The 18,370-nt window shown below is 43.7% G+C and overlaps 1 protein-coding gene across 2 annotated transcripts; it reads left to right on the top strand.

Annotated features, from left to right (window-relative positions):
• Positions 1–475: 475 nt before the first annotated feature.
• On the top strand, positions 476–17,435 carry LOC123155637 (probable periplasmic serine protease do/HhoA-like). Of its 2 annotated transcripts, XM_044573779.1 has the most exons (10): positions 480–1,024; positions 1,157–1,309; positions 1,405–1,559; positions 1,730–2,005; positions 2,126–2,253; positions 2,746–2,863; positions 3,916–4,008; positions 4,118–4,186; positions 4,293–4,383; positions 17,010–17,435. In XM_044573779.1, exons 1-10 carry the CDS (start codon positions 643–645, stop codon positions 17,039–17,041), a joined length of 1,497 nt encoding a protein of 498 aa, XP_044429714.1. In that variant the 5' UTR covers positions 480–642; the 3' UTR covers positions 17,042–17,435. The 2 variants fall into 2 exon arrangements, with proteins under 2 accessions (XP_044429715.1, XP_044429714.1); XM_044573780.1 differs by lacking the exon at positions 3,916–4,008 and having other exon boundaries at positions 476–1,024.
• Positions 17,436–18,370: the final 935 nt, after the last annotated feature.

Raw genomic sequence — 18,370 nt, 5'->3', positions numbered from 1 at the left:
GCTTCCTCACCTTCCCGACGATGCTGCCAAGCACATGTGAGACTAGCCTGAGCCTCCTGCTTCCACATGCCCTGCTTGTTTGTTAGCGCTCGTCCTCCTCTGCTTCTTATTTGCTATTAGGTGCTTGTAATTAGGCAATGAACGTCCTAATTTGTTCGATCATTTGACAGCCCGATCTTTGCTATTAGGTGCTCGTAAAGTTTGCTTCTTAATATTGCTACTATAGGAATTTTCTGCACACGATCTTGTGCAGATGTTTTTTATCCAGCCTAGTAATTTTTTGCTAGTTACCTAGATAACAATTAGAATTCAGGCCGGCCCGAGATACCCATCAGGCCAGTAAGGCCATGGGCTTAGAAATGGGTCGACCCTGGCCTCCTCAAAAATTGGCCTTGAGGCCATGAGGGCCAGGGCTGCGTCGGCCCGTTCCCATCTTGAAGATTGAGGAGTAGAGAAGACCCCTCAAAAAGAAAAAGGAATAGAGAAGAGATTCTTAAATTTTTTTAAGGTTAGAAATTACTAGTAAAATACAGTTCGCCAACCCTAAGTTCCGCCGGATCGGGGCGCGCGAGCATCCAGGCGATCGTGAAGGGCCCGACGGCTGCTGGCTGCTGCCTCGACCCGACCTTGGCAAGGTCAGCAATGCCGCAAGCCGCCACTCAAGAGGGAGAGGCGTCGGGGTCCGGACCAACCCGCGCGCTCCCACGCAGCCAGAGGTCCACGGCTGCAGCAAGGCCCACGGCGACGACCCGGTCGATGGCCCTGGTGCGTGCGCGGCAGTCCCCGGGCTCCCAGTCCCCACTGGAACCAACCGTGCGATCCAATACAAGGAAGAGAAAGAGGGATCCGGCTGCCAACCGGAAATCGAAGAAACGGAAGAGGACCGGGGAGGAGGAGGAGGTCTCATCTGCAGACAGCTCTCCAGTTCGCCAGCCACATATCCCGGATCGGATGTACCGACTTCATGATCTGAATACGTCCAAAGCCATTCAGAAGGCACGAGAAGATGTTTCGGCCAAAAGAGGTATGCAATCCAAGTCGCCTCGATTCCTTTCCATGGTTTCATCACCAATGAGAAAAAGTATCGATTCCACTTCCGAGTGAAGTATTGTGTTCGGCACATGAGTGTTTACTTCGTGTACCGAATTTCTTGTAGCTCGCCATATGGGATTGGCTACTCTGAATGTGCACATGTGCAGAGCTTCCATGTGTGTTCTTGATGACCCAAATCTGGTTCCTGATCGTGAATCTGCAAGGACGGCAGTGCTTAACGCTGGACGCTCTGTTCTCGGACTTTCATCCTCTGTTGGTACAAATAATAATGATACCATATCTGTTTATTTAGGAGCATCGTGAAATTATGTTGTTTGTTGCTGATATTTCAATGAATTTGTATATTTGTAGGTGGTAAGCCACTAGCACGATGCTGTGGTTTCTGGGTTGATTGGGATGAGAAGAACAAAATTGGCACTGCTTTGACAACTTCACGTCTCATTTGTACCAAGTCTGCATCTTTGGACAGTTGGTCAGGGCAAGAAGAGTATGATACTAATGCCGAGGTGAGTTCTTAAGGATGAGTAGAATTGATGAGTTCTATTCATTTGCTTTGCCCTATAGCTAGTCCAACCTCTAGTTGATTCCAATTCAAAATACCTCTTTCTACTTGTGGCTATAATATACTAGTCCTGCTGAAAAAAGGTTAAAATCTTGCATTCTGCACCTGCTGTAGGTCCTTGTTCACATGCAGGGTGGCACCACTGAAAAGGCCACCCTGCAGTACCATCAGAAGCACTATGATTTGGCCTTCTTCAGCGTTAGAATGGATAGGCCTGTTCATATACTATCTTTCAATGATGGTGTGAAGCGTTCTGACCATGTTTTTGAGCTTGGAAGAGATGAAAGTTCGTTTCTAAGGATAAGCCATGGTGTGGTGAAATTCTTGAATCCAAACCTACTTGAACGGTATCACTATATGCATGTTCACAGTGCAGATCCACGTCCCAAGGTAAAAACTGTATTTTATCTTGAGATTGAATTGTACATTTGCTATTCTGGACAATGTATTTTAATGCCTATTTCGCAAATTAATGCTATTGTACCTTCTTGATTTCAATGCATTTTCTAGTATGGCAAAGGAGCGCCACTCATTGACTTTGGCGGAAAAATTGTGGGAATGGTCAATGGCAATACAAGCGGGTCTTTTATACCGTCTTCCATTTTAGTGAAGTGCTTGCATTTGTGGAGAAAATTCCAGTATGTTCTTGTTTACTTCTGTTTTTAGTGCCACTAAGAAGACATGTAGCATTATTATGTCCCCTTTTTAAAGAATATTTTGTCTAGTAAGGATGCAATGAAACACATTATTGATGTTTGTGATCTATAGCAAGTGGATTTCATCAAGATCTATGCAGATTCTAGCCTTGTCTAGATCAATCCCAAGCTGCACAAACTTGGTTCTTCGTCTATTACTCTTAGATCGAGTTGTTCCACTTTGATATCCTTCTGTTAGTTGAATTTCCTTTATGCAGTGTAGCTTTATAAATCAACAGGATCATATGATCAGGGAAGGCAAAGTTCATCTAATCAAAATATTTGGTCTAGCATGGTTCAAAACTATTTGTCTAGCATTGGAATTTTGATGATATGATAAAATATAATTTGGTTTATTGACTCGATTCATTTTAGAAGGGTTAACTCTTATGCTTACTAACTTATTAATGTATATTGGATGACTTTTTGATATAGGCGCATCCCTCGGCCCCAGCTTGGAATGAAATTTTGGTCGATCAAGTTTGTGGACATTGCTCTTGCTGAGAATATATTGTGCAAGTGTAATATTGATGATGGCCTTATTGTAAAAAGGGTATCTCTCGCCCTCTCTTTCTCTCTAGATCAAAATATAGCCACACTAAACTAGGAGCGCAGAATTGCTAATTTTACGCTCCGGAGAGACTGCACGAGCCACTCCTGGGCAAACCAACTGACTACACAACCTGCAACCCACACATATATGATTTTTGATAGTAAAAATGCTCTAGACCATCGTAAATCTTGGAAAGCTTGTTGTTTTAATGTCACTCATGCGATATAGTTGTAAATTGTAAAATGTGCATGCAAATAGCCTTTAGTAGTGTTTTTTTAGTGCTATTATGTGAGTGTTTGTTGTAAACGTGGCTATTTATTTGAACTTAGTTGTGTACTCATCTGTTTATTAGTGTGTCTGGTTGAAGTTGTAGTATTTGTCATGTTAGGTTTGTAATATATATAGCGGAGTATCTAGTAAATGTAGCAAAGTACTAAAGTTGCTATGTGGTTAAGTAGCACCAGAGCATCTAGTTATGTAGTAAAACCAGTTATGTGCAAGTCATCTATGCGCACAATTGTATTTTTTGCTAGTTGGTAAATGGATTTGGTACTGATATGCTTAGCAGGTGCCTTTGCTAACCCAGTTTTACTACCTTCAATTCATCATGTACCTCCTTGTCTCCATTTTGGAGCGGAGGCAAGATTTTTACCATGTGATCTCTAGGATTTACTATGTATTATACACCATAGTTTACTACATGTTTTACCGTTGAGTAGGAGGTGAGAAACCAAGGCACCCAAGTGTTGGGCTGGTTTGGATTTATGTTTGATCTTCTATTACTACATTACTGTTCATCTTTGCTAGTAGGACTTGCTAGTACTGTATCCCTGTGCACCTTTACTACTAGAACTTCAGTTTTTGTGCATGATTTGGATAGAGAAGTCAGGGATCCGGGAAGTTGTTGGTATGGTCAATCGTGCACTGTGTCTGGAGCGCAGAACACACACACACACATACACACATGTTTATATTGGTCATTTCTAGATTTATGTTAGCTTTCTTGACTGTTTATGTTATCATGCATATTGAGTGGTTATTGCGGGTCTTAGGTGTCATATGGATCTCCTGCTGAGAAACTTGGAATACTGGTGGGTGACGTCATTAGTTGTTTCAATGGAGAACACATCTCTACAACAGTTGAGGTAGATGCACTGTAGATATTATGTTTGAAGTAATACGAAAGTAAGACACTCATGTTAAATTCTATTGCTTTATGCTATTGACTTACATAAGTATTGTTGCTGTTGTCAGTTAGAGAATATGATGCTGAGCAAATGTGAGGATGAAAATAATAGCCTTAATTCTGAACTGAATGTCAAAGTAAGTTTTTTCTATGATTTGCTTTATGCATGTTGTTCATGCCTTTATATGGAAATAATATTAGCAAAATGTTGACACTGATAAAGATATGATTTTACCTTTTTAGCTTGATGTGTTTCACATACGCAAGTCTCGCTGGAGTGACAGAACATTAACTGTAAAAGTGTCTGATGACAGTGAAGTAGTTGCAACAGGAGGTATGTATCCTTTGCCAACCTATTCGATCTAAGGATCTACATTATTTCGTTTTGTAAATGGTTATTCACACATTTGCCACTGTGCCATAGTTTTTTTTTTACATATTTGCTATTAGTTTCTCTCACCTTCCTCTGATTTCGCCACCGTGCAATTGGTCAGCACTAGTTAGACTCAGCTGGGCACTATGTATTAGCTGGGTAGCGGAAGCATCGAGTATTTTGGGCTATTGAAGATGTGAGAATTTACCAAGTATTTACAGTAGACATGCAGACTTAGGGCCTGTTATGAACTCCTCCAACTCTCAACTCCACAAACTTCTAGTTTGAAGTTGACCCGAACGCTTTAGCTTCTAGAAGTTAAATTCCCGAAGCTAAGATGGGCCGGTAGTGCAAATTTGCGAAGCAAAGGAAACCCAGCTCCACGTTTTGAAGAATCTGGAGTTCCCCTTATTTACAAACAGATTGCCACCGCTAAGGAAAACGATTCGCTCGCTCGAACAGACGCGCACGAACCGCTCGGTCATATCTCCCCTGCCCCTCGCGTTCTCCCTCTGGAAACCCTCAGCACCGTCGTCCCGCCGCCACGCCCGGCCCCCTCGGTCGCCGGCCGGATTCTCTCCATCGACTCCAGATCCGGCCGTCCCAGCTAGTTCCTCACCGATTCCCGTCCTCACAGCCGCGGTACCGCCGTCAGCGAGGAACGGCGCCGTGGGGGAAGGAGGATCTCACCCCCACACCATTGATGCCAGCAAGGAGCAGCGTCGGTGGGGGAAGGAGGAGCTCAGCGAGGAGCAGCGCTGGTGAGCAAGGAGGAGCATCTTTTTTTTTGGCCTGTGTGCAGTTGAGCCCAAAATGGGCTTCTTCCAGCTGGCCCAAGGTGGCAAGAACCTGGGCTTCACCGCCCCAGCTGGGCTGCCAGCTCACTCAGGCGCTCGGAGAAGCTAGCGAGGCTCCAGAACGGTTTGGTGCACTCTACGTGAAGTGAGAAGTCAGGTTAGAAGCTGGATACGAGAAGTTTTGGAGAAGTTAGCGAGTCTCCGAACAGGCCCTTAAAGCTCTTGCATGTCAGGTTGTGCTACTCTTGCAGAAAGATCTTCAAAATGCAATTTTAGTGCAAGTAGTAAGATCTTAGACCTCACAGAAATGGTAGAAATTTCTCTGATGTATTACTCTACAAAAAGGTAGGCCTCTATCACACAAAATTACTAAGTGCAGCTATCAAACAGAGAAAAGTAAGCAAGCATTAGGCTGCATACATGCTACATTGAAGGTTCAAGGCTGCAGTGCTGCACACAGCATTACAAGCAATAAACTTCACAAGTTCTTACTTCCAAAAGCGTCAGGACTGCATACTTGTCACACGTGTTCTTCAAAAGCTCCTGGATTGCATACTCACTAATTTCAGAAGCAGCAGGACTCCATACTTGCCATTGCAAGTCTGAAACCAAAATTTACATGGCAATAGCACCTATCGCAGCTTCTGTAGCAATCTGATCATGTGGTGATGTTTGTGGCTGGTTTTAGTTCAGCATTTTTGCTACTTCAAATCACAGATCTTTTCCTTTGACCTTTTGCCACCACTTTCTTACCAGTCTTCCTGGAGGTGCATCGGACCATCAGTTTTACAAATAGAAAGAAATGCATTAGTCTCCTGTAGCTAAAGAGATTCATCTGTTTTATAGAATTAACTAATAGCTAAATAAATGCATTAGTTTTACATAAGAACAATAGTTTTACAAAAACTAAAGAAACGCGTTAGGCGAGTTAGAGTACCGAACAGTGCTTATACTAATAGAGGGACCAGTCTGTTCATCTTCTGAAAATTCTTGGTCAACTTACTCTTTGCAATTCTTCTGTATCTGACCAAGTTGTCCACAGCATTTGCATTTCCTCTTTGTAGGCCCAACCTTGCATCTATTTCATTCAAAGCCTGGATTATATTTTTTAGTAAAGGGCAGCCCGGTACACGTAGCTCCCGCTTGCGCAGGGTCCGGGGAAGGGTCCGACCACTTTGGGTTTTCTGTACGCAGCCTTTCCCTGCATTTTTGCAAGAGGATGTTTCTAGGACTCGAACCCATGAACTTATGGTCACAAAGCAACAGCTTTACTGTTGCGCCAAGGCTCCCCTTCAGGAGGCCTCTTTAGCATAGGAGGACACGTTTGACATGTTGATATTTCCATAGCATTGCATGTATGCTGTTTGCATAATCTGCTTATACTTGAACTTCCCTTCCTGGTTCCCTAAGTGAAGTGATGACGAAAATAGCATGGACACAAGGAAGGCCTTTGCACAGCCTATAGCTACATGCTCTCTTCTCAGTGTCAACTGGACGCTTCCATTCCATTCCATCCCATCTTTCTCTCTTGCATATACTTCTGCCTCTGAACTTTTGCTTCTGACCAGTCTTATCTTTAGACCTCTAGTTCTTTGATTAAGGTTCTGCATGATAGTTGTGAGAACTTAGTGACTTCTTTTTGTTGCAATTCTTTTGTCTAAGATCAGTTCTCTGCATTAATTGTGGCCTAATGGTATCCAACAAATCGACGATGGGCATAGCTTTTAGTTTCTTGGTCTTGCTGTTGAATGAATCTGCTAGATTGTTATCTGACATAATCAACTTTGGGGACTTCATTGAACTTGCTTCTAGACCATAAATTTGGGTGGTGTTCATCCTTGTATTTCTGCACTTTAGGTTTTGCATAGATTTTCTCTATGTAGGCAGCATGCTTCATAGGGAGGTAGGTATGCACAGTAGGCCATAAATTGTCATAGAATTTAAAGACCCTTTAAACTTCTTCAGAAAATTGGCAGCTAGCTGCCTCATGCTCTCTATGCTCCACTCGCTAAAAGATGCAACCCACTGCACTCTCCCATCCCTTGCATGCATCTGTGTGATTGACCAGACCAGCTGGATGGCCAATGACCTGTTTGTCTCTCCATGAAGGCATGAATCCAGTCCTGGTGTCATTGGATTCTGCATCCATAACTCCATAGGCTACCGGGTACAACCAATTTTGGCCATCAATACCACAAGCAGCTGCCAATTGTCCTCCGAACTTGTTAGAACAGTTCAATCTACAGCCAAGTATGGTCGGCACCCCTCTAAGAAACCCATCCAACATGGCTTGACTGATGCAAACTCTTTGTTGAAGCACATTTTCAATTTGATTTCTTCATAATCAATATCAACAAACACTCGTTGATGATACCATCTTTAAATCTGACTTAAATGTGCATACCAATTACCAAGTGGAAACTATCTTTCCCTTGCCCTTATAAATGTCATCTCCTTGCATTAAATGTTCTATGATGTGGAACTTTGATATGGCACTACTCTTGAAGTTTCTTCTGCAAATCTGTAGCACCAAGTGAAAAGTCTTTTTCTAACTAGTCCAGCAATTGTAGCAACCCATGTTCTTGTAGCTGGCGTCAGCCTCTCACTTCTTTGAGCACGCCAGCAAATATGATTGTTGAAGTATCTTGTTGATTTCGGTGGATTGGGATTCATCTAAGAAAGGGGATTTTTTGTTCCTGAAGCTTCGGTGCCCCTCTGGCCTATCCATTCATCTCCCTGTATATACACCATGTACAAGTTACATATTAGCCCCTCTACATCTCTAAATCCAGTACAAGGACCTCCAACACCCCCACTCAAGATGGCGCAAATATATCTATGTGCCCCATCTTGTCACAAATTTTCATGAAAGACACAACACCAACTCCTTTGGTTAAAACATCAGCCAGCTGATCTACAGATTTAACAAAGCTAACTTTTAAGTACTCCCTCGTCTTTTACCTTGATGAAATGTCTGTCTATTTCAACATGCTTTGTTCTATCATGATCGACTGGGTTATTGACTATCTTGATGGTAGCTTGATTGTCACAGTAAAGTTGAAGGGGTGCATCATCATACAACTGAAGTTCAGCTAGCAATATTCTCAGCCACATTAACTCGCATAAGCCTGACACCATTGATCTAAATTCCGCCTCTGCCGTGGATCAAGCGACAACGCTTCTGTTTCTTGCTCCTCCAACTGACGAGATTACCACCAACAAATACACAGTAACCCGATGTAGACCTTGTATCATGTAAGCACCCAGCCCAGTCAGCATCCGTATACCCCTCTATTTTTAGGTGCCCATGACTTGAAAACAGAATCCCCTTCCCAGGACAGCTCTTAAGATATTGCAAAATTTGATTTACAGCATTTAAATGGCCAGACAGCGGATCATGCATATAACAGCTTACAATGCTAACAACATATGCAATATCTGGCCTTGTGTGTGATAAGTAAATTAAGCGACCAACTAACCTCTGATATTTATACTTGTCCACTGGATCACCTGAGTTTGCTAGAATGCGATGATTCTGCTCAATTGGTGTGGCCGCTGGTTTACACTCTAACATGCCAGTTTCATTAAGCAAATCAAGTACATATTTCCTCTGTGAAAGGTAAATACCTTGTGCCCCGTATGTAACTTCAATTCCCAGGAAGTAGTGAAGACAACCCAGGTCCTTAATTTCAAAGATTCTCTCTAGTGTCTCTTTTAAGCACATTATCTCCTCGTCATCATCCCCTGTAATTACTATGTCATCAACATACACAAGTATAGTAATCTTATCACAATGACGCTTAAAGAAAAGAGTGTGATCAGCATTGCTTTGTTGATATCCTAGAGACCAAATTTCCTTTCTAAACCTTCCAAACCAAGCCCTAGGCGATTGTTTAAGTCCATAAAGAGACTTCCTTAGTTTGCATACTTTTCCTTCAGTTTCACTACTATTAAACCAGGAGGATTTTCCATATAAACCTCTTCCTGCAAGTCTCCATGGAGAAATGCATTTTTAACATCCATTTGAAATAGTTTCCATTTACGGTTTTCTGCTATTGAGATCATCGTTCTAATAGTGTTCATCTTTGCCACTGGAGCGAATGTTTCATCATAATCTACTCCATAAGTTTGGCTATACCCTTTTGCCACTAACCTGGCCTTATATCTTTCTACCTTCCTTCAGGTGTCTGCTTCACAGTAAATACCCACTTACAACCCACAATCTTCTTGTTTTCTGGAATTGTAGTGAGTTCCCATGTATTATTTTTATCAAGTGCTGCCATTTCTTCCAGCATTGCCTCTCTCCATCTTGGATCTTTCTTCGCCTCTTGCCAGTCACGTGGTATTGGTATTGTGGAATCTAAAGAAGCAATGGATGATTTATACCAATAACCCACCTATGAGTATTAAACATGATTAGAAACAATATATGGGGACAGTTTTGAGGGTAATTTCCCAGATGTTGTGCGAGGCTGCTTTCTGTGGGCAATAGGAACATCTAGATCATCATATGGAGAAGAGAGTGCACCATCACTCGTGGAGGATGGCAGTGGAGCCTGGGATGAAGTTGGACTTGGGATTGAACCATGCGTGTTAGGTTGTTCTTGGGCTTCAAGAATAATTTCCTCCCCCTGCACATGTTCATTCCCAGTTTGGTGTCTTCGTGTAGACACCTTAAGATCACGTTCCTCATTCAGCCTTGGCCACTGTAATGTTCCATTTGATGTATCTTGTTGCTCCCCCTCCACCTGTTCTTGGTCTGTTTCCATCCTGCCCACATCTTCATCATCATACACATCCACCTACTGGTATTGCCCCAACTATCATTTTTCTTGATGACGCACAATTGTCTTCCTCTTCTTTATCTTCCCCTGTCTCACAATCTGTGTTTGAGATAATATCATTAATAAACAAGTCGGGAAATACATCAGTTAGGTCAGTTGGCTCTCCATAGAATGATTCATGTTCCCTGAAGATTACATCCATACTTACAAACATCCTTTTTTCAGCAGGTCACCAGCATTTGTACCCTTTCTGTTTCCCTGAATACCCAACGAACACATCTTAAAGCTCTAGGATCTAAGTTTCCAACAGATGGCCTGTAGTCTTTCACAAAGCGTACACACCCAAAGACTTTTGTAGTCCTGCCTGTCAGACACTCTATTGGAGTTTTGTAACCTAGCACTCTAGACGGCATTATATTCATCAAATACGCAGCAGTCATTACTGCCTCACTCCACAAAAACTTTGGAACATTCATGGTCATCATGATACATGGTGTAAACTCTAAGAGATGCCTATTTTTCCTCTCAGCCAAACCATTCTGTTCAGAGGTGCCTGGACAGGTAGTTTGATGGATAATTCCAAAGCTTGATAAGTACGCATCAAACTCCTTATTTACATATTCTGTGCCATTGTCAGTTCTAAATACTTTCACACATGCATTATATTGGGTCGTAATTAAATTATGAAAATCCTGAAACACTCAAATGCATCACTCTTATTTTTCAACATATAGAGCCAAGTAGTTCTAGTGCAGCAGTCAATGAATGTGACAAAAGAACGATATCCATTAAGAGATAACACTCCACTAGGACCCCACCATACATCTGAGTGAATGGTCTCAAGTGGTACAGTACTCCTATTATCTGAAGATACATAAGTACTCTTGTCTGCTTTCCATAGTGGCACACATCACATGCTAGATTCTCTTTGCTAATTTTATTATAAAGGTTTGTATAAAGCTGACCCAGAGTGACAAAAGACATATTATGTCCTAGCCTGCGATGATGGAGAAATTCCTCTAGTGGAGAGTGAGACGACACAGCAGCAACCGTAGGTGACATGTTATCATCTAAGGAATACAGGCCATCATGCATGTTCCCTGTCCCAAGCCTTCTTCCAGTCCCCAAGTTCCTGAAATAAGCACCATGATGGGAAGAAGATAGCAACACAATTAAGCTCTTTTGTAATGCAACTAACGGATAGCAGATTAATTGGGAACGAGGGAACATGTAGAACAGATGAAAGAGACATATTAGATCCACACATGACTGTTCCTGAACCCAGAACAGTTTGAGAGGAGTCGTCATCCAATTTCACACTGTGCCTCTTTGAATCTGGAGCATAATCAGTCTATTAACCATGGTATATTAGTAACTTTATAATTCATAGTGCAAGAATTTTTACCACCAAAGTTGGAAGATGCAGCGGATGTAGATGCACTAGGAGCCCCGGTAGATTGCTTGTCATCCAAACATATTGCCTTCAATTTGCTCCACTTTTCCCAGTCATCAACCGACATCTCCACTTTCATAGTTTGTGAGGCTTCTTCAATAATTGTTGAGGTATTCGCCCTGCCTGCAGGTCGCATACCACGTCCTTGGCTACCTCTGCGTCCATCAAATGCACGTCCATGACCCCTGCCTCTCCACTCTTGTCCTCTACCCCGGCCTCCTCCAAATAGTACAGGGCAAGAGAGTCGCAAATGTCCTGGCTGACCACATTCAAAACATTTCCTCTCATATGTACCTCCTCCTGATCTTTGGAAGTCCACCCCTTCTGTAGCAAGGAAGGCTGAGCGCCTCTGTGCGACGCCCTGTGTAGCTGACCCTGTAGCCTCCAACTTTAACCGAGTTTCCTCGCTAATAATTGCAGACATTGCTTGCTCCATGTTAGGTAGTATCCCACTACTATACAATGCAGCCCTTCTGTTTTCAAACTTGGAACTAAGCCCATTTAGAAAATCCTTGACACGCCTTCTCTCTGTCCATTTATTAAACTTCTCAATGCACTTGCCACACTCCATCTCAATCGAATCATAGTAGTCAAGATCACTCCACAAACGTTTTAACTCAGATACGTACTCCACCACTGATTTCTCACCTTGACTTAGCTCCTGAAGCTCTCTTTGGATCCTGCAAGCCAACATTTCATTCCGAACTCCAGAGTAAATACCCTTGAGGAGCCTCCAGATCTCAGATGCATCCTTGATCCTCTCAACCTGCTTGGCAATTTGGGGAGACAATGAACTCAACAACCACGCCCTTACAAGTGCATTGGTCATCTTCCACTTCTGTCCTTCCCTTGAGCTTTCATCCGCTGGTTTTTCAATTGCACCAAGTATGTAGCCTTCCAATTTCCTGGAGACCAACATGGTCTCGGCATGTTCAGCCCAACTTGCATAACGTTCTGATCCCTCGAGCTTCACATGAGGCATCTGTAAAGGATGGATCTCTTCCTTAGTCTCAGGTTCTGTTCTCATGCCACCTCCCTGTCTGCTGAGTGCATCAAACAAAGGTTGATATTTCTCGTCCATTGCTTGTAGCACTGCAGCAAGCTCCGCTGCTGTAACTGCCGCAGGAGCATTCACATTATCTCCCATCTTGCAAGTGTACTACCTTCAATCACCAACTCAGAACCAGTATTCTCCCCCTGCGAATCAATCCTGCAGCAGTGCAGCCTACCTTCTATCCACACCTCAACCTCTGCCTCAAATCAGCCCTCAAACCTTGCACACAAATAACCAACTCACCACTTTCGCCTTTGCCTGAAGTAGTCCTACTCGACCCCTCGCAGCAGCAGCCGTACTCCACCTCCTGGGTACCTCCTAGCCTCTGTCTCCAGTCCGTCCGCTGTTCGCTCTGCTCGCCGCTGGCCGCCCTGCTCCACCGCAGCCAAGCACACAGCCAACAAGGCAGCCCCGATTCTGCTCTCCACCGCCACAAATCGGGGCCCCAAAGCCTCCTCCCACGCCTTCCAGTACTCAACGCTGTCAACCTGCGTGACGCTAATGCGAATCCCCAACCTGCTCTGATGTTCCCTTGCCTTTATAAATGTCATCTCCTTGCATTAAATGTTCTATGATGTGGAACTTTGATATGGCACTACTCTTGAAGTTTCTTCTGCAAATCTGTAGCACCAAGTGAAAATTCTTTTTCTAACTAGTCCAGCAATTGTAGCAACCCATGTTCTTGTAGCTGGCGTCAGCCTCTCACTTCTTTGAGCACGCCAGCAAATATGATTGTTGAAGTATCTTGTTGATTTCGGTGGATTGGGATTCATCTAAGAAAGGGTATTTTTTGTTCCTGATGCTTCGGTGCGCCTCTGGCCTATCCATTCATCTCCCTGTATATACAAGTTACATATTAGCCCCTCTACATCTCTAATATCCAGTACAAGGACCTCCAACAATGATGACTGGGGTAGGAGACAGAAATTATTAACACATGTAATCCACACATTATACATGAAGACCAACTATAAAACATTATACTTAAAAAGTTAAACCATCTTTCATATAAGTTGCATGCAGTTTCTATCCACAATAAACTCGTACCAGAGGTGGATCACCTTTTTCGGTTCTATATCCATATTCCTTTTTATCACAAAGGTTGCAAGTGCATTCTGAATTCAAACAAGGATAATTTGTCTCCTCCACAATCGGAGGATTATCTTTGTCATAGGACACTATTAGCCTGTCATAATCATCATCATCATCACCATGATTGCAAGTCATTTCTGTATCCTCTATAATAGTCAGCATATCAGGGCAGCACATAGTCCCTAGGCTCATCTATGTACCGTGTTTCACCACTGACAGTCTTAACACCCTTATATCATTCACCCTGTTCAGCTATGTTAGGGTAACTCCAACGGGGCGACGCATTTTGTCCACCCGCATCCGTTTCTGTCCGCGCGGGCAGAAACCACGGCCCAACGTGGCGGCGCAAACGGATCGATGCCCGTTTTGCTGTCCGCTTTGACCAATTTCTAGCCCATATTTTGGCTCGGTTTGCGCCCGCACAAACACGCCACGGATGCCTGCGTTGTCCTCCCCTTGCTCTCCTTTGCCCAAATATGGCAAAGGATGTGTGCAACCGACGCCTAGTATAATCCTAACAGTTGTGAGATAGTTATTGGTAAAGTTTGCCATGTAGAACAATGTGATGATGTGGCAGAAAATAAGTAAGTAGAGAGAGAAATGTTATATGTAAATTAACCAAGTCACAGTTGTGAAATTTGTGAAATTGTTGTTGGCAAAGTTTGCCATATAGGACAAGACATAATAAATAAGTAGAGAGAGAATTTGTTGAATGTAATTTAACCAAAAATTCTAGCACAAGCTTCAAACTTAGTGGGAAATTTAATATTTCTCATCTCCTATTGAATAGCATAGACATACTCTGTTGTAGTATTGTATGATTGATTGATCATTAGTTGATAAATATCGACAACCCACAAAATGTTGAATATGCTTTAGATGGTATTTTTGCTAGAGAACTTAGCTTCGTTAAACATCGTTGATCATACTGTTTTTGGTTAAAAGTAGACATTGTTAGAGTTATATTAAGTGATGTCTTTTGGCCTTTTGTATTCTAGTCTCTTGGCATCCTCTTGTAGCCTTTTGGCATCCTCATGTATGTGTATATATGTTGGCATTGGCCTCCTAATAATAAGTTGCTATTCTCCTAACATCAACATGGTATCATGAGCCTAGGTTAGGGAATTTTTTTTCTCTGGGTATCACAACTTGCCCTTCCGATCCACATCCTGGCTATGCTGTTCCACATCTTGAATGGCAGTTTGCGATGGCAGAGGAGATTGCCGCTCTTGAGCGCAACGACACATGGGATCTGGTTTCTCTTCCTTCCTGTGTTCGTCCCATCACTTGTAAGTGGGTCTATAAGACCAAGACTCGCTCTGATGGTTCTCTCGAGCGTTATAAAGCTCGTCTTGTGGCGAGCGGCTTTCAGCAGGAGCATGGTCGTGATTATGATGAGACATTTGCTCCTGTGGCCCATATGACCACTGTCCGCACACTTCTCGCCGTGGCCTCTGTTCGCCATTGGTCCGTGTCACAACTTGATGTTAAAAATGCTTTTCTTAATGGTGAGTTGCATGAGGAGGTTTATATGCAGCCACCACCTGGGTATTCAGTTCCCGATGGCATGGTTTGTCGTCTTCGTCGCTCTCTCTATGGCCTTAAGCAAGCCCCTTGCGCTTGGTTTGAGCGGTTTGCCTCTATGGTCACTGCTGCTGGTTTTTCACCCAGTGATAATGATCGAGCGTTGTTTGTCCACCTTTCTGCTCGTGGTCGCACTCTTCTTCTATATGTTGATGACATGACCATCATTGGCGACGATTCTGAGTACATTGCCTTTGTCAAGGCCCGTCTTAATGAGCAGTTCCTTATGTCTAATCTTGGTCCTCTTCGTTACTTTCTTGGGATTGAGGTTTCCTCCACCTCTGCTGGCTTTTTTATTTCCCAAGAAAAGTATATCCGGGGCCTTCTTACTCGTGCGGCTCTTAGTGATGAGCGCACTACTGAGACTCCTATGGAGCTCAATGTTCACCTTCGTGCTTCTGATGGTGAGTCCTTGTCTGATCCGACACGTTATCGTCATCTTGTTGGGAGTCTTGTGTATCTTGTTGTCACTCGTCCGGATATCTCTTATCCTGTCCATATTCCGAGTCAGTTTGTTTCTGTTCCCACTTCAGTTCACTATAGTCACCTTCTTTGCGTTCTACGATATCTTCGTGGCACGATCTCTCATCGTCTCTTTTTTCCCGTTCCAGCTCGTTATAGCTCCAAGCCTATTCGGATGCTACGTGGGCTAGTGATCCTATGGATCGCTGTTCACTTTCTGCCTATTGTGTCTTTCTTGGTGGTTCCCTCATTTCCTGGAAGACGAAGAAACAGACTGTAGTTTCTTGTTCGAGTGCAGAGGCCGAGTTGCGAGCTATGGCTCTTCTCACGGCTGAGGTGACTTGGTTACGATGGTTACTGGAGGATCTGTTACTACACCTACCACCCTCCTGTTAGACATCACAGGTGCTATCAGTATTGCGCGAGACCCTGTGAAGCATGAGCTTACCAAACACATTGGTGTTGATGCTTCTTATGTGTGCACTGCTGTGCAGGATCATGTTGTTGTTCTTCAGTATGTGCCTTCTAAGTTACAGCTAGCGGACTTCTTCACGAAGGCTCAGACTAGAGCGCAACATGGATTTCACCTCTCCAAACTCAGTGTTGTGGATCCACCATGAGTTTGAGGGGGGGTGTTAGAGTTATATTAAGTGATGTCTTTTGGCCTTTTGTATTCTAGTCTCTTGGCATCCTCTTGTAGCCTTTTGGCATCCTCATGTATGTGTATATATGTTGGCATTGGCCTCCTAATAATATAAGTTGTTATTCTCCTAACATCAACAGACATGTGCATGGGCAGCCCGGCCCAGAGGCCCGAGCCCGAAAGCTTGGCATCCGGTCCACACTCGGGCTCCACTTTCTCACCCGAGGGCCGGAAGAACCCTGAAATGACCATATATAGATATTTTTTATTTGAAATATAGGTATAATATACTCCCTCCGTCCCAAAATAAGTGTCTTGAGCTTAGTACAAATTTGTACTAGAGCTAGTACAAAGTTAAGACACTTATTTTGGGACGGAGGGAGTATTAATATAATATTCCAAATGTAATAATTTCAATTAAAAAATAGCACTGTTCATGAGTTTTGGGCCAGGCCGGTCTCAGGCTTGGGATTTTCACTTCGGGCTTTGCCAAGCCTGGCCCGGCCCAGGGTATGAACAGGTCTTGAAAGAAACACTGTTGATGGAGCGGTTATGGGTAGTAATAGCAAATGCGTACATGTGGGAAAAAATGATGCCATATAGGAGGGGGGGGGGGGGGGGGGGGGGGTATGTGAAATTCTCTTTTGTAGTTCACTGTGTTTGATGAGTACAGTGATACCAAATATTTTCCTTAACTGAGACGTTGCTCTTTTTGCAGTTACTTATCCTTTCGTAGAAGGGACACCATGATTAATACCATGCCAATTGACCAAACGGGCCGAGGAACAGGAAGATAGGTTTGGGAGTTCAGGACAGATACGTGCTTCGGTGAATGCAAGCGTGGAACCTGCAAGTTTCTGCTAAATGCATTTGATTTCTTAGGCGGTGTAACTCCTTGGCATATCCTTGTACCAAAAGTACTGGTGCAGGCAAGCGACTCTGCTGTTTCCTTTCTGCATGAAAACGGGAACCGTCATGTGAGCTGACTGTACATTTCTGGATGCTTGTTGAGTCCCTACACTTCATGTAAGTCTTGGTTCGATGAACAAACAAGTATCCTGGTCCACTGAATGAACAGAAGTTGAGGATCCTGAAAGTGTATACTTACAATTCAAAAGCGGAACCACTTTGATTTTTGTGGTAATTTTGGGCTTCTTGTTTTTACCTGGTGCGGTCACGTGTTTTGGTGTGCGCGTCGCCGCTGTGGTTGAATTCGGGCGGTCACCGCTTAGTACGAGTCTTCATGAAGCAACCGCTTTCTTCTCGCCTTAGTCTCATGCTCGCTTTCTCCCGGGGATCAGCCAGGCATTTTCAAAGCACCCACCAAATTGTGCCCAGATGTAGAACATCTTCAAAGCGGCTCATCAAATCGCCTTAAAATGTCTGGACTAGACGTCCTAACATTTTTAGGCCTCCAACGTGGCCCATTTTAACTCGGAACGTTTGAAATCTCCTTGGCCAGCCCCAAACTGGGGAACTGTGGGGGAGTTTGGACGTTCATCATGTTGGACTCTTGACACCCTATCCCATCCAAAACTATGTTTAGAGCCTGCATTTTTCACAATTCGTCCTTGCTCCACTTTCTATCCACGCTCCTTGAGAATGACGTTGATGTTGTATCCCCTCGGAGCCGCGCGGGCCTTGCTGGACCTCCGCCACCCCACCAAACCGCCTCTCTGCTAAGACCCCGCCCTTGCCGACGCAGTCCATGGCGATCGTGCCTGGTAAGTGTTCAGTGCCATAGTGCAATTTCTTTTGTACTCGTGCATTTTGAAGCAAACATGGTGGATGCTGACGACGAGTACTTCTACGCCGAGTTCATGGATTCATCTTTGTCGGATGACTATAACCAAGATGACGATGAAATGGCGGTGGTGATGACGATTCTTGAAGAAATGGAGTGTGTTTTCTTATCTTCAAGGATTCAACAAAGGGACATCGACTGTTGAATCGGCGGCGGGCACGGGGCGTGTTGATCTCTACAAGGACTACTTTACCCCCGATACACTGTTTGACCCCTATTTTCGTGGTCGATGCAACGACCAATGTTCTTGGGCATCATGGAAGGTGTTAGGGCAT

Source organism: Triticum aestivum, chromosome 7B (genome assembly GCF_018294505.1).
Source record: "Triticum aestivum cultivar Chinese Spring chromosome 7B, IWGSC CS RefSeq v2.1, whole genome shotgun sequence".
Taxonomy (NCBI): Eukaryota; Viridiplantae; Streptophyta; class Magnoliopsida; order Poales; family Poaceae; genus Triticum; species Triticum aestivum.
Note: the sequence above shows the minus strand (reverse complement) of the source record. Positions and strands in the feature narration are given on the sequence as shown.